At 48.4% G+C, this 22151-nt stretch overlaps 1 protein-coding gene across 1 annotated transcript in view; it reads left to right on the top strand.

Moving 5' to 3' along the window:
• Positions 1-22151, top strand: part of LOC128275265 (uncharacterized protein CG43867) — a 104230-nt gene that overhangs the window by 58781 nt on the left and 23298 nt on the right. Inside the window, exon 3 of the mRNA XM_053013710.1 lies at positions 16679-16741. Coding sequence (XP_052869670.1) covers positions 16679-16741 — 63 coding nt within the window. The remainder of the gene's footprint in view (positions 1-16678; positions 16742-22151) is intronic.

The raw sequence follows: 22151 nt of genomic DNA, 5'->3' as shown, positions 1-22151 counted from the left end.
AATTGTTTGGCTCGGTTTTAAGTAGACTACTCTTCGGTATTATCGAATTTCCGCACCGGAAATGTATGCTGCATGTGGTGAAGGCAAAAGACTTCCCATTTCAATCCGCCCATAGCCGGTCACTAGTTAATGGTTTCGTTCTTTTGGGAACACATACTTGCTTTCCGAGTATGCCTCAGCCTCATGAACGAATTCAGTACTTCATTACTTCATTGCACGTCACTTTGTCCAGGACAAAAAGAAATGATGACGAACCGTTGATTGATTGCTTATGAAGAAATGCTTTGAATTTGCCGTGATCTACAAAATTATCACATTCAGGCCAAAATATACGAATTGATCGATTTTTGGTGACATTGACACCACATAGGGATGAATGATGAATGTCTTTTGCGATGCTGGAATATATCAAAGAATCAAAGCGTTTCTCATGTAGATTGGGAGAGCTTCATTTGGCTTCCAAATACTGGACGCTGAAACACAATCGTCAACTGAAAAGAAATTAAGACACAACGGACATAAAGTTTCAAGTTTGCTGTAAACAGCCATGCAAATGCTTTAAAGAAATCCGGAAATTATAAATGTTCTAAATCATATACTAAAAAACGCTCGCTTTCTAGTTTAGAGAGGATTTCAAGGCCATTCTGGCGCATAAATCATCTTCAAGTATCCGCTTTCCCGTGCTGGTTCGCTCCATCCATTATGGCCAGAAGAGGGCCAGCCGCCCCGAAGATAAATGGGGAAAACGTTCCGATGACCTTTTTCCACGGTCGCCCCATCGTCGATTTTTCCGGGCCTTTCCCTGGCACCAATACAACGATAGATTATCCAGCATAAATCCGTCTAAAGCAACTGCGATGGTTCCGTCCATCGCCATCCATCGGCCGATTCGTCGCCGATGAAGAATGAGATTCCTCAGAGGGCGACGGTTTTCCACCGTCGACTCCTAAGTGTCTCCCTGACGGCCCAGCCACTGGAGCCGCCTGTTTTGGGCTGTTTCACTTCTTAATGTCCATCGAGAAGGATTTCGTTTTCCATGATTTTCGTTGTCTTACGAAGCGCCCGAAGAAGGAGTTTGGGTCCGATGTGGGTGATGGCTGAAATATGACCGCGCCCAGGAACAGCGCGTGCCCGGGGGTGAACCTTCTCGCGCCCATCACCGCCATCACAATGGCGTGATGAATCTCCGTGGACGATAAAAAAGCACTAACGCTGAATTGTTACCGGCGTTAGCGTTATCGCCGAGGGAAATAAATCTTCCCAGCCAAAAGGGGCCGGCACCCGGACGCCAAGGCGTTGTAATGGTGTGCATTACCACGCGCAGGACATCGTCGGCTCGGTCGTCAAAGTGTCCCCAGCGTGGCCACTTTCTTCCGTGGAGTTTGGGGTTAATAAAGTGTGATTTCTGGAGTGGGACGTGGGCCAACCGGTAGCCCCCGGACCCCGGAAGAAAGTGGCCATGGTGACGGTGGCCGAAAGCGGCCAATAAAGATTCGGGGACGATCGACCGCGCACATCAAACGTCACCTGGATGTGGGTTTCTGAAGCAGAACCCGATTAACGGTGGGCTTCGTGGTAGGGAAATGGGTCGCTCCAGCGATGTCCACCGGGGGACCGCGTTTTATGGTGCTCGCAGCTGGCCCCTGACTCGGCATCCATGCGCAGCACCGCTTATCTGCCTCCGCGCTTTTATGCTGTTCACCTCGCACGATGCCAGTGGCCGGAACTCATCAAAAACCCTGGGCGAAAGGCGTCTCGTCGTTGCCGTTTGAAATATATCCTGCCTTTCAGATGCCCCAAATCTACTCGACATTATCCCCAACAGCCGTTACAGGCTGGCAGGACCCTGTTCCAGGTTAAATCCGGTGTCCAGAGCAGCGCTAGGCGCTAGCATAACTCTCCCGTGCTGTGTGTCTCGTGGTTGAGCCACAGACAAGACGCGAAGGCGAAGAATGAAAGAAATCAAAGTGAAACACAACGCAGCAAGCGCCATAAAGCAAGATTACGCTAAGCATCGGTCGTTTGTAGTAATGAAAATGAACAATAAAATACCCATCACGATTACGAGCCCAACCGACGGGCCCCGGGGAAGTCGAAATTGAAACATTTGCATGGTTCCCGCTGGCACTTGGGGTGCCCTGTTTCCTATTTTTGTCAGGAAAACAGGCCGTTCCGGGGACGAAGAACTAGCGCTCATCTTGTGAAATGACTCCACTATAGCCTTCAGAATAAAAAAAAAGCTACATAAATAAGTAGTCCCTTCCTCGAAATAGGCAAAGTTTTTTCGTTCTTCGACATGGCAGCGATAAAAATGCACTTTTCGGCGACAAACTTCGGTGGAAAAGGAAAGAAAAAATACACTGTGCCAACATTGTGCAAATGGCAGGCGAAGGTTTCCAATGTTGCCAACAACTTTTTGGCCAACAACACGCCAAACAAGTCATTAAAGTCGCCATCGCCGTATCCTCCGAAAGGTTGGCGGCGACAAAAAGCGCACCCCGACCGAGCGCAGAAATCGAAGCAAATCCGACGACGACGGCGTCCGGCGGGCTTCGGGAGCGGAATCGCGTGCGTGCCGGAAGTGGGCCGCATTCTTTTACGATTCCCGGGTTTTAAAGAACACACCGACACCGAGGAGTGCACGGTTTGCGGTGTGGGGCACCGAAGACCTGTCAAGTGATATCCGGCGCTCGTGCCAACGAAAGTTTGTTTTAGCGCAGAAAGAGCGTAAAGTGCAGAAAAAGTACATAAAAGCCACCAAGTTTGAAGCGGAGATATGATAAAGCGAATGGCCAACGCGCGCCCGCTCCGCAACTTTCGAACGGGGCTCCATTTCGTTGTTATCGGTGCGGGGGTAGGCAACTTTGGGTGGGCCCAGTTTTCTGTTCGTTTTTCCGCGGCGTCCTTTTATAACTCCAGGAAGAAAATTTCGTGATGGACAGTGGGGTAGTAAAAATTTTGAAAATGTGACCATTCATGGAACTTTTTTTTTAGAAGGGAACCACGAATCATTATAATGGCTCTCGGTACCGGCACTGTACCACTTTTATACCTCGCAGATGCATTAAAATTCATTTTGGGTTTTTTTTCAATTTTTGCATGAGTGAGCCCAGACAGATGTGGGACAGATCTATCGAATCGACTCGAGGTGATGTTTTTCATGTTTTTGGAAATGTTCCCTTTTAATGTATTTAAAATTTCGAACATGGAAATACTATTTCATTACCATATTTGGAACAAATGAGATGAAAGTAAAGCTAAATGCAAAATGATTATAATAAAAACAAATAACAGAGCCTAGAATGCGCAGAATGATGGAAAAACAAAAGAAAAGAAAAGGGTAGTGATCTTGGACTTGTTAATAGACAAAAGAAGCAAGAAAACCCGGAAAGAAAATCAGTATGTCATGTACTGCTTCGTAGCGCTAAATCTTGTAGTGGCTTTGATATGAATCACTCGAAACTGTTTGTATATTATTCACTTAATTAAGACTGAGAGTGAGTTTTTATAGTTGCCTTTTGTTTGTTTTTTAGTTTTCTGGTAATTTCCTCAGCATTAATGGTAATTCATTATTATTTTTCCAACCGTTGTGTAGTTAATAAACAACATTTATTAAATGCTGTGCCAATGCTTACTTATCGCCGGCCCGTAGTTTTCGCTCCGGACACTGGTCCGTACCAATTTTATGACAAATTATTTATCCACCACCGGCAAAGGATCCCGAAGAAGAGAGAGAGAGAGTGAAAAAAGGAACGGAATACATAAAATAAATCGAAAATAACACGGAAACCAACGCACGTTAGGGGCCGACCACCCCAACGTGCGCATAACGATCAATTGGCACGCAAATTTCGCGTTCCCTTCGGTCGTACATTAAGATGAATTACGTTCTAGTCCTCCACCGGCCACCGGCCACCATTCTGCCGGCTGGGCACAGGGCAGGGCCTCGTTGAAGTGGACGTTCGAATTGAATGATTAGCTGCCATTTCGATTGCGCACGACGTAGCTGCCGTTCCCGAGGGTCACCAGCAACCAGGAAGCGAGCGAGATGAATTCAGTTAGGCCGCATCGGAACGAGAGTTCTTGAGACGCCTGTCACCTGGCACGTGTTGCTGGAGAACGGAGAAAGAAAACCGATGGCCGGGATGTGTTTAATGAACATCGATTTGGAAATGATGAAGAAGAAAGGAAACGATTAGCAATCAATTCTATCTTGTTCGTTCGCCGAACGGGCGTAGGAACTGTACGTCACAACAAGAGGAGACCTTTCTTTCCAGTGGGAAGCTCCAATACACGAGCTACTGCAACTCACGAAGGACCTTCGGTGGACTGGTAATTTGCGTGCATAACTAACGAATGGCGCAGCATAGTTCTCGCCAACATCTCGCCAACAACACCACCACGGGGCCACGACCTAGGGCGGTCGGAAAAAGTCGGAAACTGGGGAGCCATTAATCACAAACGAACTGTGGGCTGTGTGCCGCCGAATGTCTCGGGGATGTAAAATAGTTTTCACGGCCACCAAACCGGACCGGACCGGACGGGAGCCTAATCGGCCCATCGGGCCCGCTCGGTGACGCGGCGATACAAGAACGTAGAATTATGCAAATGAGGCCGTTTGAAGCCGAGCCGAGTACGTAAATTAGAGGCTCGTGGCACCCCGGAGGCTCGGGAGCCCTTCGTTTTTCGGAGTGCTCCTATAATTAGAACGAATGGGAGCGCAGGCCGGTTTGGCGCACATGATGATTTATAATGGCACCGGTGGGGATGTAATTTACGATAAATTATCTGTTTTCTAATCAGAGCGAACTTGATATGATTAATTATTGTAATGAAGTACACGCGCTGGACGATGCCCCGTTGCCTATCGGGGCCGTTTTCGGTTCGGGGCGCGAAATCGATTGTGTTGAATCGATGATGGCGCCTTGATCGATAAAACTGAGCTGGACGAAGAAGCACACGACTGAAGATGAGCTCCCACAAACCCTCTAAAAAAATCCACATTTATCCATCGTCCAATACATCGGCCATAGAACGACAAGTTTCAATTAACGAAACATGTTGTGGCGCACCATTACCATGCCTGCCATTTTAAGGGCGGCATTTAATTTCGTTTGAGTTGGGTCGAAACAACACACAGATGGCCACCCGCTCCTAATGCTATTCATATGTTATTAACGAGATTAAATTTAAATTTTCCTGCCTTGCCGTGGAAATCTGCAAATATGCCCTCTACCCTTAAATGAACTGCGCGCTTTATCATTATTGGATGACGTCGGTGGCTATAGAAGCAGCAATAGCAGTAACAACGCTAGTAGTCACATTTGACCCGTCGTCGTCGTTGTCGAGTGTAGCATTAAGGCGAAAAAAAAGTGTGGCCACCCATTTAAAAGCTTTCAACTTTTTGGTCGACATTTCGGGGAAAAGCTCGAGGCCCCGGGGTCCGCCGCCCGTCCCAACCAAACCAGCAACTGCTTATCACAATGATGCCCGCACCGCCCGGCACCACACGCTTTAATTCTTGGCGAAAACGAAGTTCGCCGGGCGTCCCGACGGCCAACATACTTTTCGCCTTTCGCCAAACCGCCAAAGGCTGCCGTTGTCGTTGATTTTCAAAATCCTTCCATAACTTGTGCTTTGTGTGTGTGCAACGCTAATTAGCATTTAGTCCCGGCCTGGCCCGGCCCCTGCTCGGCTCGGCCGGGCTTCAAAAGCCCGTCATGTAATCAATTATGTTTACAAAGTTCGGACCATCCTACGCGCTGGCGCTCCGACGGGTTTCATATCATATTTTCTCCGTTTTCATTCGTTTTCCCATTCCTGGATTGGGGTTTTCTCACCCCACCGGCCGTGATTTGATCCTGTCCGCCCCGTGTCCACCTCGCAAACCACAGTAATCAGTGCGAAAAGGTAAAACTTGGCCCCGTCAGCAGCAGCCCCGTCCGCCGAAGATGGGAGACCCCTCGAAACACGAGGCCCCGGTCAGCAAATCCTGAACTCATTTTTAATCTCCACCAATAAATCCACTACTTTATGCGCACCATAAGTGGCCACCACGACCATTCCACGGTGGGGCTAGGATTAGGGAAGCGAATAAGCGAGGCGGAAGTGGCACCCGGGAAAGGGCTCCAGGGCTTTTTTCTGCTTCCACTTCGTCCACGGGCACGGGTCCAGTTTGCTTCTTGTCCAGTGAACTCCGACGGTACGTTTTGTATGCCACCCGTTTCGGTGGCCGGTGGTCCAGGTTGTCCTTTTGGATAGTTTCGCAACGGAGCAAAGCTTCGGTTCATCTGCCGCATCGTGATCGCCACTCGAGCTTTGCCCAGAACACGGAATTGTTGTGGAATTGTTTCTTGTTTGGGAATCCAAATTATTTCAGGGTTCCTGGACCGAATACGCAGGCAACGCTCTGTGACCCACACTACTTCGGACGATCCTTAAGCCGATTCTTTTACGAACTTTAGTCATTCCCCTTTTTACGGCCCGGCCCACCAACGGGAGGGTCTTAAATTCCTACACAACACTCGTCCTCGTCGTTGTGGATTTATTTTTATTGCTCACCCGACTGTCAGCCGTGCACTCTGGCGTGCCGAAAGCTTTAATTTTCAATTATCGTCCTCAACCGCGGCGCTGCTGATGATGACGGCGGCAGGGTAAACCTCTCTTTTACTGCTCCCCAATGGAACGGTCGCCCAAAACCGATTAATTACTCGTCCCAGCGAGGCCCAAACAAAGCCCAAAAACTTAAAAGCAAACATGGTTGCGAGCCCATAAAACTGCACTTTTTAACCGACGGAACTGGGCCACTGGGCAACTTTATCGATGGCTCGCCCGGGGACCAATCACACAGCGTTCGTTCCCTTCGTTTATCCTTTAATGGATTTCTTCCCCCATTTTATGTCGCTTTAATCCTGCGTACGCTTCAATGCCTTCGTGTAACCGAGCAGTAATTTCAAAGAATCCATTTTGTAGTGAATCGTTGCGATCGTTCCACACAGCAAAAAAAAGCTCCAATCCTACATAAAAACCCATCAACCCTAATCCCTGGCACCGGCCGCCGGCTTGTTTTGTGTACTTGCCGCTGTATGAAAAATTTGTTTCCACATTGTGAACTGCTAAAGCGGAGGGCCGAGTTAACGGAAGCATAACATCCATAAACCCCACGCTAATGTCGCTCAATCCGTTAGCGGCGGCGGCTACCTATTTGCTCCAATACCGCTCCAATACTTCGATTGATCGTTCGATTCGCCGTATCGCCGCCATCATCGGCGCGGCACTATGTAACGTTCCACTTCTTTGGCGGACAGGAGCTTTAAAAAGAGCGGTGCAAAAAATCCCGTCGATTGAGTCGATAAAATGGCAGGTCTATCCGGAGAAGTAAAAATAGCCCGTGTTCTGGCACGGGCGTACTGCCGCAGAACATTTTAAATCCATCACGTCACGGCCCATCATTAGGGTCGTTAGTGCGGGCGATTAATCTTGCTCCCGTGTCCCGACCGGTGTAGCGACGGGCCACCAACGGGATCTACCAACGAGGCTCTCGGCTCGCAATCAAACGATCGACCCCGTTTGATAACGCTCAGAGCCCTGAAGGTGACGAATGTTCATTCGCTCAAGCCACTGTGTCAAGCGTTCTCGCTTTAGTTTCTTCCTATTTTGGACGCTTTTTTCACTTAAATCAGTGCTCCCGTTAACCCATTGTACCCCCCCGATACCCATACTTCGGACAAACGAGGGGCGGTTGTTGGGCGATCTTCGCCGTTCGCCGTCGGGACGATCCTAAGCCCAAAACTTCGCTGGGGTCGATGGCGTCCAAGTCAAGTTTCAAGGAGTGAAACGGAGAGTTTTTCTCAACTCTCCAACAGCTCTCGATGGCAGGCAGGAAAATTGATGGAAAAGATTGTGGGCTGCGGGTGAAAAATTGCCGCCCATCAGCAGCCGAGCAGCAACATGAGAAAAATTGAATACCAGCAACGAAACGGGGCCGATTCGCCGGGAAGCTCGCCGGGTCATCGACGGGGCAGGTTTTGTCTACCATCGGAGTGTCGGCCAGCCGGAGACCGATTCAATTGCATCCCCCGACGGGGGAGATGGGTAATAAATGAATTACATCTTCGTGATTGTTGCAGTTTTGTGCAGACTCTCGTCCCAGCGGGAGGACAGCTCTTTACTCGCTCTCTGTCTCTCTCTCTGTTTCGTGCCCTTGATGGAATTTATGGTGTGAGCATCGCCTTTTTACTGCCCGGAAGCCGGCCAAACTTGGGCCAAAGACCCGTCGACGTTTGGTACAACGAAATTCACAGTCCGTTGCACCGAGTGACCGACGAATCTAAAACAATCTCACTGTTTGCGAATCCTCGCGCGACCATTTGTCGTCGGAATGCCTGGCCACGGCACGGCTCCAGGACTTCCCCCGAGGGCTACGTGCTCGTACTTCGGATTCGGGCACTTCCTTCTCGGCCAGCAACCAGTTTCTTGTGGTGTTCGACCCCAAAAAGCGCCACTCATTTGGGATTTGCTGTTCCTTGGCCATAATCGTTGCGCTACGCGTCATACGCTTTCAAGATCCAGTTTTCTGGTTTTGTTACAGTTTTGGGACGTGAGCTCCATAGCATAAAAAAAGTAGAAATCAAAACATTGCAACACGTTTCTTACTCGCCATGACTCGACGTGCCCAGTCGTGTTGGTGAGCTAGTGTTTTTGAAGAAACGCCGCTCTAGTATCCTGTGCGACCATGTAATGAATTGCTTCCGGAATGCGCCAGAAGGGACCTACTTTTTCCGTTCTTCCGGTTTGTGTTTGCTCAAAAGATTCGACGACGGTTTTTCCTGGAAGTAGCAGGAAAAATTAATTTGCCAACCAACCGTGACAAATTGCGTCCGTGTAACGGTGTGACGAATGACGCAGGCCATTACTCCGATTGCTGCTGCCAGAAAAACATCAACAAAGATGATTTAAAACGTAAATGTGCCTTCTACGTTTTGATTTTGTCCGTGCGTGCGAAGAATGTGGAACGAAATCGGAATCCCTTTTTATGTCGTGAGTGTGTGAATTAAACTTATTTTTACTTAAGGTTACGTACTATCCTTAACCATGGCAAGCAAATCTTTATGGCAATCGTTACTTTATGGTTGTTTATAAAATGTTTGAAAATCAGATGTTTTGTTTGGATGTGAGATGGATATTCGCACATTTCACTGGTTACCATGGTTACATCTCACAGTCTGCTAAATTCTATTTCAATTGGATTTCAACTAAGCATTCGGCGACTAGAAGTAAGGTTGATAAAAATCTTTATTAAAAGCACACAAATTTAGAATGTCCATTTAGAAACACAACCAATACCAACTATTTTCAGTGTGCCAAGCATCGCCCCTGGCCGTGAATAAGAACTAGTTCATGATTTATTGTGACGTCGTACAATCGGCAACATTTCTATTATGTTGCTTACAACGACAACTAATTAGTTAAGACATATTTCAACAAGTGCTGCACACGATAGTTGCACCCACATAATCTTACTCCGCTGCAGCTTAGCCCGCTTCGCACTTCAGCAAACTACTTCCACTTCGCCTCCAGCAAACCAACAAACTGTGTAAAACTCATCATCCAACACACAACCTACCAACGCGACCCGAGAAGACGAAAGTTTTATGCAAAGTTGTGCAAATTCCCTGGCCTTCTGGCAACGCGGCCGCCCGTTCTTGGCCGCCGCCGTCCCGCCGAGCTGTCAACATTCGTTCGCTTTCGCTTCATGCATCCGCTCCGACATGCTCCTTGATCTGCGCTGATGTGGCCCCAGCATGGAAGCAACCTCCTGCGGGCGTTTCCAGCCAGCGACGGCAAGAGACTGATGAACATCGCTTTGTTTTTATTGGATAAAATATGCATGAACGCCGCGTTCTCGTCTGCTACTGCTGGGCCGCGCGACACACGATAACAGAACGTCCTTCGGGGCGCATGAGCTCCGGATAAGGCCCGGACAACGTTATTTGATTGTTTCAACAATAAAACAATTTTTAGGCAAAACGGTCCAACGTTACTCGGTCCAACGCGAATGTGAGCCACTTTTCCACGCTTTGGTTAATTAAGCTAAGTTAGTAAGATGAAGTCGATTCGGAAAGTCCTGCGCTAACCGGGTCAAAGAAATAAACTACCCGCTCGCCGAGAGATGCCTGGGATTGTGATATTAATTTGGCATTCTGTAGTTCCCGAGCAGCCAAAAAGTAATATCAGTTAACAGCATGTTACTGATAAATCGCACGCACAAACCTCGGCCCAAGTTCTTTTTCAGGAGCAAAAGCATTCGTTTATGAAATGCTAATTTAGTCACCAGCAGCGACTTGGAAACTACTTTTACTAATCGAAAATAGTGCCATTTGGGAGCAACACACGGAGGCGACCCGCGTGCCCAGAGTCTGTCGGGCGCTGGTCGGGACTGGCAGCAATCAGAAAAAGCGCCGCGAAACTTTCTTCAAACACGCTTCCCAACCAACCCAGAAGGTTGGAAGGTTCCAGAACGACGAACGACGCTGCAACTTGTCCCTGAATCGATGTGCTCCCAAGAAAAGGGCTCCCCGTTGCATGCCAGCCAACGGAAGCCGGGATCCTGTCCGGTGTCTCGCGTGCACCTGACATTCTGGAGCGTGGCACACACGACGTTCGCCGAACTTTACCGCCAGTGTCAACATGGCGTGCCGTTCGTGCGGTGTGCTAGAATTAATGGCGTTACATGGAGCGTTACAATCTGCACGACCTGGGAAAACGTTCCCGGGTACGCTCCCCAGCGGACTGCACTTGCTTTGGGAGGACCCCGTTGTGAAAGTGGGTCAAAAGATTTGCCCGTTTCGTGCAATGGAGCACTACCTCAAACAAAGACGCCGTGCTCCGTTCTGAACTCTACAAGGTCCTTCGGGCGGTTTCGATCCCAAATTAAACATCATTTATTGAACGGTGGCAACAAAGGATGTCACACCACAATATCATTAGTTGGCTGTCCCACCCGACCAACGCGAAACGCAAAATCTACAGTTTCCAGCATAAATAAATGATGGAACTAATGCACGCTTACCCGTCACGTTTAAGTGTCAATCGAGTGCCATTACGCGTGAATGGTGAAATTATATTTCCTTTAAATCAACAAGTACGCGGCAACAAGGCGGAAAATAGCCCGGGGCTTCGGGTGCTCGCATCTTCAACCGTACCGTGCCGTCAACGCTTAGTCACGGGCCCTTAGGCATAAACCTGTGCGGTATCTACCGCACAATAAAATGTGATGGTTGATAAAACTCGATTTCCCAGCCCGTAGCCCGTAAGGCCGCGGGCATCCCATAAGCCGGGGGCAACGGGGGTGCCATTGAATCACCCGGCACACCCGGCCCGGGGCTGGCTAAATCGAACGAACGCAATCAATAGGACGAGTAATGGGACGATTCGTTGCCCTTCCCGCGCCAATTGACAAACACGACACGCAACACGCAAAGGTGTCATCTGGGAGTTTCGCGAATTCGAATGCGCCAGGCCGTCGTCGCCGGATGGGCCGGGGGTTTCTTTCGTCTGCCCTTCGCTCAACTGTGCTACGCTTCTGGGGCAACCAACTGGGGATGGTCGGATCGAAAAGAAATCGCTTAGCGAAGGATTCTCGTAATCCATGGAGACGCCTGGTGGTGGTGGTGGTCCACCCTGTGTTGACGGACGCAGAATTTAGCTTCCATCGTTACGCTTATTAATCTCGCCCGGCAAAACGGAACGGACGGTGTAGGTCTCGGCGACACAGACGACCTCCCACGGGATAGATGGCCTTATTTATGTTAGGTTCCCGTTGCTCCCGAATCTGGCTCTGGCTTTCCAGCGTTTAAAGTTGACTCTCTAATCGAATGAGCCAACACGGAAATGAGAGGAAATTTACCGTTCTAGGCTGTCGTCCGGGTCGCGCCCGGCCGTAGTTCTTTGTCCTGCAAAGAACCATGCAAAGCGATGGTGCAAGTGGATTAAATTTATCCAAAAACTGTACCATCCATCTGCGGAGAAGCCGACATGGCCGGCTACTAGTCGGTGTACAAAAAAATGGGATCGCCGCCGACACTTTCGGGTTGATGGAAGCCGACTTATGGCAACCCTGGTAACTAGGGCCCGTTTCCACGGCAGTCATCGAGTGGGGAAGCGAGTTTCGTATCAGTCATTCGCGCGTTGCCATTGGTGATGGCTCGGATGATGAGAGATGATGTAGCCAGACCAGCCGCGAAAAAGGTGGCGAAACTTTACCTCAACTGCCGGGGGGTTGCTGTGTAGCCCAGGTTCCATTCCCTTACCGCCACTTGTTGGAGTTTCGCCACGAGAATCCTGTTTCTCGGCAACGAACCCCATGAAAGGCGCGGCCCCGGACTTTGAAACTGGATACTCGGCCAGAGCTACAAAGCCAAAGTTTGTGGAGTGTGCTCTTCGCTTTTCGTATGAAACATTCATCACTGTTGTTTGACTGCCAATTTAATTAGTTACTTCGAATTTGATTACGGATTCGGTTGACTACGCCTAACTTTGATCTTCTCGATGATGCAGTGCCGTTAGCGAGCAGCTTTTTCGACTTTTTAAATCAGACCAGCCTTGTTTCTTCGATTGGAACGCCAGACAAGATTGCCGGGCCGTATTGATCCAGGTGTTGACAGGGAACCGAAACAGCTAAAGGAAGGTGTGGACTAAATTTGGCTTGCACCGAGCGATGGTTACACCATTAAACCTATGCTGCGACCGTTACATCGTCAGACTGGTCCCAAATGTGTTGATCAAAGTACTCTAGCATCAATTTTAATGACACTCCACTGCAAAATGTTTACCATCAATTATGTAACCCCTAGCCCTATAAATCCTAAATTCGCCTTACAGAAATGTCATTATTAAAACCCGGAGAACCCGGAGCAACACTGTGACCAATCTCAAAATGGACAAGCCATTGTTATTGGGTAAATATTTTTCTTCTTCTGATTACAACACGCGATTTTGAAATAACAGCAATTTTTTGCGCTGTTTATGGTACCGTTTGAAGTAGCCGCTTTTTAAACAAATCCTTTATGGTACTCAGAATACACATTACCCTTTTTTGTTTTGTTATTTTGTTTCTTATTCTTTTGCTTCCTTTTCCCATTCTGTGCTCCTCTCCGCCCAAAGTGTGGCCCGTACCGAGATGATGAGCCTCTGTCATAACAATTGGTGCGTTTCTGCTTCGGTCCCGTCGCGGAAATTGACAAGAACAAACGCAAACCCATCACTTTGCGAAATATACTTTTGTTTCCCTCCGTGGCACACACACTATGATGTCTGTGAGTGTGTTTACTTAACGGAAATTGGATCTTTTCCAGGTCGGCAGGGGCGCCCTGACACCAAGACACGACGGTCTACGACGGCGCGTTGTTGTTGTGCCGCAGCAGCAGCAACAATCGTAGCCATACGGCCGTTATTTTCGTTCATCCATCATTCTTGCCATCATTTTCCGATGCCACCAGATCCGCTGGCGTTAAAATCTTCCACGCACCCGAGCCAGGCCGGAAAAAAACTGTCCGGCTTGCGTTCGGTTTCGCAGAACAAATGGCGCTAGAAAAGAAAAGGTAGATTCTCGGAGGAATTTTCTTCGCCTGGGCCTCTGATGGATTTTTCCGGGCTCCGGCCCGGGCGCGAACAATTCCTTTTGGCGCGAGTGCTTGTTTCGCTCGCGGAGCCGCGGACATTTATCAAAATAGATTTCACCCGAAAATGGGGGGCCAGCTCTTTACGCGTCCCATTTCTTCCCCGTAAGACGACGGAGCTCCAGGTGCGAGTGTGTGTGTGCGTGCGGAGCACCGAATGTGCTTCTAATGATATGCCAACAAAACGGGGCCACCCGACCCGACCCGCGGCTCCCTTTTAAGGGCCGGCGGTGGTGGGGCTGTGCCACCGTCAGGCTTCGGAGCACCAATTTCACTTACGCCTGTTACGTGTTACGGGGTTGTTTTGGGTGTTTTTCGGGGGGACTCCGGTAAACCGTCATAAGCGGAAGCCGGAGCCTGAAACGCCCAAAGGCACATCTGCCACGCATGTGGCTCCACTCCCACGCGGCAGGAAAGTGGCAACGGCAACTGGGGTGTGCTCCCCTCCCTCCAGATAAGTCGCCGGGAAAAGGGCTTTTGCAGGTGAACGAAAATGGAGGCCACCTTCTCGGGCCGCGAGGGGCCAGCAGCACACAGTACACCAGCCAAGAATTTCTCCTTCGGCGCTTAGCCATTCGTCTTACAAAATGGATTTTGGATTCAATCTCGGGTGCTCGGGTGGGACTTTCGATCGCTTTGTTTGTCGGGGATCCTACAAAATCTGACCCCCCTGCGGCTACACATGGGCTAGTTGTTTTTCTACCTTGGAATGTTTTGGTTTTTCCACAACTTGGTTCTTGAATTGGTTGATTTACTCGGGTTTTTAGGGTTTTTTGTTAAATCTTTTAAACAATTCGATTGAATTGATTTTTTTATGTTCTTTAAGTTTCTTTTCAATATAACTCATTTTTTTCATGTCGCTTTAAAACCCAACTGATCGCTTCCGTTCAACATGGCTCATCGAATCCCCCGACTTTTAATACAGAAAACGAACGTTAAACGAACGCTTGATTAAGTTAGGCTTTGGTTTCGAAGCTCGTATTCTCGTCTAGCTTGACGCCCCACAAAACATGGCCTCACATTACTTGACGCAGGCACGCGTCTTTAATGGGGCTTGGTGATGAAAATCAATCGCCACTTCCCGGCTGGCCCTGAAACCCGGAACCCATGGCCGGTGCCTTCCTTTACCTGCCTTCGTTGAGTTTCGTTTTTTTTTTTGGCACCAAGTTTCGTAGCCGGAAACGCTCCGGCCGGAATGAGATTCTGGCTCGTTTTGGGTAAGTGAACCTGAATAATTACATTTCACTCTCCTCGTACCCGGAGGCTGTGCTGGCCCTCCGTTTTGCCGCACGTCCGTCTGCCCATCAGCCGTCGGATACAATTTCTTGACCGAAGGGACGGCTCCTTTTGGGTGGCCCCCCCGGCCAACCTGTTGGTCGGTCCCACCGATACCGGTACACCGCCAAATCCCGCAAGCCGTAAAATTGACGAACGGCGTCGGCGGAAAACCAGGTTAACCGTGGCTAAGGTGCCGTAATGTTTTCCTCGCTCACCATCGGCTTTCGGGCAAACATTGGCCAAGGGGATTTTTTCGCCCAAGGAGCGAACTTCGAACGCGATACGGTTTCGTTTTTGCAGTGCTCCGGGGGTCAGCACAGTCCCACGTGCGCGCATAATTGTGTTGTTGCTGACAGGAAAATTGATAATGAATTGACTTTGTCTAACGCTCGGAACACTCGAAAGGAGCCGATAATCGGTTTTGTTAAAGACTATAATCGTTTGTTAATTCTCTCTGATCTTTTTTGGTTGGCACTTGTTGTTGTTTCTTTGCTCGACATCTCGTTTGTTACTTATCATGTTGTTCAATTAATTAGTTTATTTTTTCCTCCTTTCTTTAAAAGTTTTTTATTTTGAATAGTACTTTATAACTAAATCAAATGTCAGTCTGTGGTAACGCTCAAGAATTCATTCTCAAGCTAGTAAAACATTCCTCGGGCAATGAACATTCCTTCTTGCTCGTAATGTGCATCGTTTCGTTGATGAAGCAATTTCCATGGATGATTTTTCTTCACCGATAGTGCTGGAAAATGTGAAAAATGAAACAATCTTGCTCGTTACCACCCGAGTGCAAGTGTTGATCGTTAGTTTAAATGTTCTTTTTCGTCCACGTCTTCATTTGCTAACTGTCGACTCCTGTGTTCGCTCTAGCGTGCGGCGTCGCACCGCTTGATGAGGGATCGCGCGGAAACCCGGGTCTTGGTCACCTTCTTAGCCGTTTAGGTCGAAAAACCGCTCCACATTCTGGATCACGCCTCTAGAACAACAATGTTTCGGATGGGCGAAAAAATGCCCCAAACTGTTCTGCAACCGGCAGCCCAATCCGACCCGACACGACTCCGGGACGGTTGAAACAAGTTAAACACGAAACGAAATTTTAATTAACACTAATTGCAATCGTCATCAGCAGCGACGAAAGAGAGCCGCAGCAGCGGAAAATCGCTTGCCAGCATGCGATGGACGGCCGTCGGTTTGTTTCTCGTCTCGTCGAGATCCGTGCCGCGTTGGCGTCGGCTGGCCATTATGCCTGCACATTATGAGCTAAATGCTTACTTACGAGATTGTCGCCCCCCGAAGTGGAGGATTAACAAATCTGGCGAACGGCGCTGGTAAATCACATCAAAAAGTTCTCTATCACCTAACTGGCTGCCACAGGAGGGATACGATCGCCATAAAGTCAGCTTGGGATTCCATCCCAACCAGGAGCATGTTCGTGGTTTCTACAACATTATTGAACTGTTTCCTTATTATTTTCGTGTTAAATTGATCATTTCTAAGAGAATCAAATCAAGAAGTAACAATTTTCATTCCATTTTTCCCATTATACGCTAGCGCCACCTATTCGCGAGATCTGGAAACATTCTTGAAAAACATCGCCTTTAGCTGAGACACCCTTGCGAAGTAAATGCGATTCAATTTGGCGATTTAAATTTGACTCTTCGTAAACGAAATTTAAGCACAACACATTAAACAAATCGATTTTTATTTCCATTTCATTGAAGCTTTCCGAGTTGGAGCAGCGCGTCATTGAAGCCGAAGAACGCGCCGATGAAGCCGAAGACAAGGTAAGTTTTGGTTACTTCATTTTTGGTATACAATATTTTGTGTAATATTGAATGATTGATCAGAATGGGGAAATTGATCCAATTTTAGATCCCCACCCTACAAAACGATAGGTTACCCTCAGAAAGAAATGTTGCGAAGCCTTCTGTATGATTAAAAGTAAACAGGATCCAAAGTAAACAGAATGGCTCTTGCTCCGAGTTGCTGTGCTCTCCCTTCATCTTTAGGGGGCTTCGTTTTGATTGACATCCACGTCGATTCTGGCATTCAAAATGCATGACTACAGTCAAACTCTACAACTTCTGAAACTCCAAAATGGAACCTACAATTGAAGAATTTTCCAATTTGAGTTTTTGCAAAACAAAAATTATTAGAAAAGAAAATGATTCCGCACTTTCAATCGATAGACTTCGAAATATCTTCGAGCTAACTTTCGAACGTCCATTTTCCCAACACTGGTTCGTGTCTTGGCTTACGGTGGAAAAAAGGACTTACAATTTTCCAGGCGTAAGAAGGATCCGCTGCACAGTGGGGAATTTGTATGAGACAGGCGGACATATTATGTTTTAGGAAGAATCTACGGACTATTTTTAACGTTTTCACATGTGTTTTGATTAAATTCAACATTTTATGTGTAATACACGCGTTCAAGTGTGATAAATAACCCACTATTATTATTGATCCTTGTATTTGATTTAATGGGTAAGGAAAATATAACAAAAATCCTCACTTTTGAAGTCGGTCTATGACCACCTTTTCGCCATAGTGCACTGGCGCCACCCATCCACCCTCCTATCCGGTCCTTACGTAGTGCTTGCACTGCGCAGGCCCGGATTGAACGTGTGGACCGATGAAGCAACCCTCGAAGAGGCTATACGCAAACCAAGAACCAACGCCGAAAAGGCTTGTTTTCCTGCCAACGTGATGCAGCACGCATACAGGCGCACCGAAGGAAAACCACACGGCCTTAGGGGTTGTTGAAAAGGGGTGCAAAAGGCCCTTTCATAACCTCCCGAAACGAGCCTCCAAATTTATGTCGGGATCGAGAGGCCCTCCAACAGTTGTATGTTTCCGGGAGTTTTAATTCGAATGACAATCAGAGCATTAATTCTTATTCTCATATCCTGCGAATGGCCTTTTCGAAACTGCTCAGCCCTCCAGTGTTGACACGCGCGTTTTCTTCCTGGTGCGTGTTTGGCTGTGCTGGTGTCCGTACACACCGAAACACAATTTTCACACACACACACATACACGTACGCGTGCAATTGTGCAATGCACAAACACACGTTCGCCACCGTTTCGACGGCGAAACAACCTCGCAGACTGTCTCGCGTTTTTGACGGACGTTTCGAAGGGGTAACGCGAGTTTTGGGCTCCCTCAACGGGTTGGTTGTTTTGCTCGTAGTGTCTCGTGTTAGCTGGCCGAAGAATTTGTGACGCTTTCGTTGAATCGCGATAGCCCACATCGGGCCCATTCGAAAAGAAATCCGTTTTCGGGTGGTCTGGTGCCAGGGCCCACGACGACGGAGTAAATACAACTGAAAGGCACATCCACGTCGTCCTGAAGGAAACACTTAAGAACGCGACAGGACACGAGGGCGTCCTTTACGGGTTGGCACAGTACTTGGCATAAAAATCGTTAATGTGACGTTCCTTCAGTGACACCCGGAAAAGGATATTCGGGAAAGAATATTCCGGACATACTTGTCCGGATGCTGTAACTTCGTTTGCAATTCCCAAGCGCTCCAGGATTTGAGGACATGCCAAAGTAACCCAAGATTGTTCCCCATTCTCACCGCCACCACCACCACCACCATGTAGTGCCCTCGGGGCGACCGTGTGTGCCCCCCGACGCGTGTCGGAATCCTGACGGGCGGCGACTGCGACTGTGTTTGTGATCGATTGCGCAAAGTTCGGTCCACAACAACTACGTGAACAACCGCGAGGATTTCCCTTTCGAAATCGATGAAAAGTGGCATCATCGGCGTTCCGTTTTCACCGCGGCAAACGAATTCGATCCCGTTTGCGTTTGCGTTCTCTCACCTGCAAAGGTACCAGACGCGAACACGTACACGCTCCTCGCTGTGGATGAGACTAATGTTGTTCGATGGACGTAGCCGTGGCTTATTTTTCGCTCCGTGAGTCACATTCGACGAAGAAAGAAGAAGAAATGTGGTGGAAAATCGGAAAACGGCACGCATTTTGTAGACCTCAAAAGAAAAGGAGCAAAACGACGAAACCTCACGCAAACCGTAAGAATGAGAGTGAGCCGCGAACGTGTGTGTGGTGAGCAGCGAAGCAGTGAGCGTGTGAAGCGTGAGAAAAGCCACAGTGAGAGAAAACGCGCACAGGACATTTTGGTTCTCGCAACGGCATTCGCTTCTCTCGCTTCTCACCGGAAGAGTACAAAAAGTATTTAAAAAATGTTCACTAAAACCCCCGAACCGATCGCACCTGCGTTTGGCGTAAAAAAGGCGCGTACAGGTGTTGGTGAAAGTATCCTAGAGGCTTTTGTTGTTTATAAAATCATTCTCACTGTCGCGTGTGTCGCTAAGAAAAGTAGGACCCGCAAGTGATCGATTTCCGATTGTTTCTCCCCAGTTGAGCAGTTGTTCGGCGAAGAAAAGTGTAACTTTTTAGATAACCTTTCAGCGACCGCTGAAACCGCAACGCATTTCAAAATTAACGCCACCAAATCAACGGAAAGCGATTGGTTCTCGTCGCCCGGAGGAGCAGAGCCAAACCACAATATGTCGCAGGATCTATGAGATAAGGTAACTGATGCGCTACGGAGTGTACCGTAAACGAATGAGAGTGGGAGCGAGTCTTAAGAAAGGACGATGAGTGTTAACGGACGACTTGCAACGCGGTGTCGGGTCGTGGTGTTTGCCTTTTAACCTTGACCTACATTCGAGTCGCTCGGCACCACCAGAGTCCCGAGTCTTTCAGAAAGTAATGCCTTTTGCTCAAGAAAACGGCATTCCGGCATTGATTAAAGTCTTATATAATGCAATCAATTTTATGCAATGCGAGTAAATGCTGCTAACAGCATTGCGGATCTTCGCAGTCAGCTTTCCAGTATCGACAGCAGATAAGGCTAGACGATAGGCAAAACAGTACCCAATGTTTGTCACACTTTTTTCCATCTGTCTTTTTCCTGCTGAACCCGTCGCGCTAGTAGTCGCGTTCCCAACGATCGATCCTTTCATCGTTAGGTACTTCGTTAGAAGAATGTTCACTCCGATTCACCCGCACCGGGTGAGAGAGCGAACACAGGTTAAAACAAAATCAACGACATATCCTCCAATGGCCTGGCAGTCGTTGGCTGTCCTAGTTGACGGAAAAAGTTTGCGCTCCGTCTTCGCTGCGCCAACGTCGTGTCGCTATCTTATTTCCATAGCTGGATGGCCATCGAAGGAAAAGTTTGCTCGAAACGGATCCGGGACAACGTTAACGAATGCATATTGAACTCAACCTGCGATCTATCGTTGCTCGATTCTTTTGTGTTTTTTGTGTCCATTTTCAACCGGCAACTGGCAACCGTTCGAGTACGCTTTGAAGTGCATTGCCCGAAGTCCTGCCGTGGGAACGAAGGCTCCATTCGCTAAATTCAATTTTGAATAACGCAATAGACAGAATGGAAAGTTTTCCGTCACTGTCACCGTTGTCTAGCGTAGAAAACGGAGTGTAAATGGGTTGTGTCTTGCAAACGGAGCGACAGAAGCCATCGGTGTCATTTAGGAAATTGTGCGACCTGCGTAACTGCTGCGTGCTTTGAAGAGCAGTTTTGGGCTCCTTGGTGGTCCATTATTTTACAGCAATCTTTTCTTTTCGTGTTGCACGGAAAAGGCAGGACTTTTTTCGGTGTGCAGCAAACCTCTGACGTGCTAAAAGTTTTTATAAAAAGTTCAATACGGGTCCACACGGGCACACGAGCATCGCACGAAAGTTTGTTTAATCGATACTAAAAACAACCTCATAAAGTGTGTACAGCAAACATGTCTAGTATTTGTGGAAAATATTTGTTTTGAGTTATTTGGAGTTATTTTGAACTATTAACTACCTAACGTTACTACCAATTGAAGGTTAGGACCATTGCAGAATTGCTCAACCTGTAAATTCTTTAGCTAATCTTAATAGTCTCTAGAGGATGTAACAACTATTTATGCCAATTAGTGTGGCCACAACACGCGTCGAATCGACGGTTATCGAGCGCCGGCCACGTGGCGCTACAAACCCTAAACCCTAGTCCTAGTCCATTGGCCCGTGTTTCCCGAGGCCAAAATTCGGGTGGGTGAGCTCAGGGTTGGGCCAGCCTATTTGATACCCATCATTTAGCCGCCCAGACGCCGACAGTGTAACAACTCATGACTCGGGACTTGACTGTAACTGGCGAGACAGTCTAGGGCCCACACTAGGGGGCAGGTCAGGATGATGTTGTAGAAGAACACGGGCAACCCTCTCTCATGGGGTTGGGGAAAATGCGGCAGGAACCTGATGAAATAGTCTATCTCCCGCACCTTTGGCGGCGCGGCGACAGACTTGGCCGACAGCCAGACTGTGCCGCAACCGTGGCGACACTCGACAGGAACTAGACAGCGAGCTAGAGAGACAGAGAGAGCGAGCGGACTATTCCAACCATTATAAAGTTCTTCTAGTTCGTTCGCCGTTTCGTTGGGCACACTCCCTGCGCGGTCAAAACATGGCTCCAAACGATCGGGGACTAGTCGGACTCGCCGGAATTATGTATGCATCGTCGTCACTCGCCCATCAGCAGCGCGGCACAGCATCGTGATGATCGTGCTGTGTTGAACATCTCGTTACTCGGCACTCGGATTGGCCAAACTTATGTCCCGCCGCGCCCTTAATCGCCCTTAATCCAGCCGCTGGCTCAAGTGGCTCATCGAACAGCGCTGAAAAGGATGGAAATTTCTTGACGACAGATTGGCGCCGGCAAATGTGGAACATCCGGAGATGGGGGGCTTTTGAAAGCTAACCGAACCGAGATGTTGTCGATCGATACGAATGTTTTGACTCTAAACGAAGACAGCATCGCCACTTAGGGTTTCCAGTTTTTCTTCTGTAGCAGTTGAGGTCTTTGGGTCTTTTGGTTGCGGTTCGAAAACCAAAAGTTGACACACGGATGTCTAATTAATAAATCACACATCATTACGATTGAAATGTTGTTTAACAGACCACGCAGTCGGCAGGATTCGCCACAAACCAGAACATATCATCCTATCAATGTTGAGTGGCGTCATCACGTGTTGTCGTCCCGGGTGATCGTCTGAAACTCGACTCGACACCGGATTGAACATGAGACCGATGATTTACATGCGGACCGTACCACGAAAAAAAGGTCGGGGACGAATTTCCTGGAAAACCCGGCAGCACCGACTGCTGCAGCTACAT

The sequence above is a fragment of the Anopheles cruzii genome, chromosome 3 (assembly GCF_943734635.1).
Source record: "Anopheles cruzii chromosome 3, idAnoCruzAS_RS32_06, whole genome shotgun sequence".
Lineage (NCBI taxonomy): Eukaryota > Metazoa > Arthropoda > Insecta > Diptera > Culicidae > Anopheles > Anopheles cruzii.
Note: the sequence above shows the minus strand (reverse complement) of the source record. Positions and strands in the feature narration are given on the sequence as shown.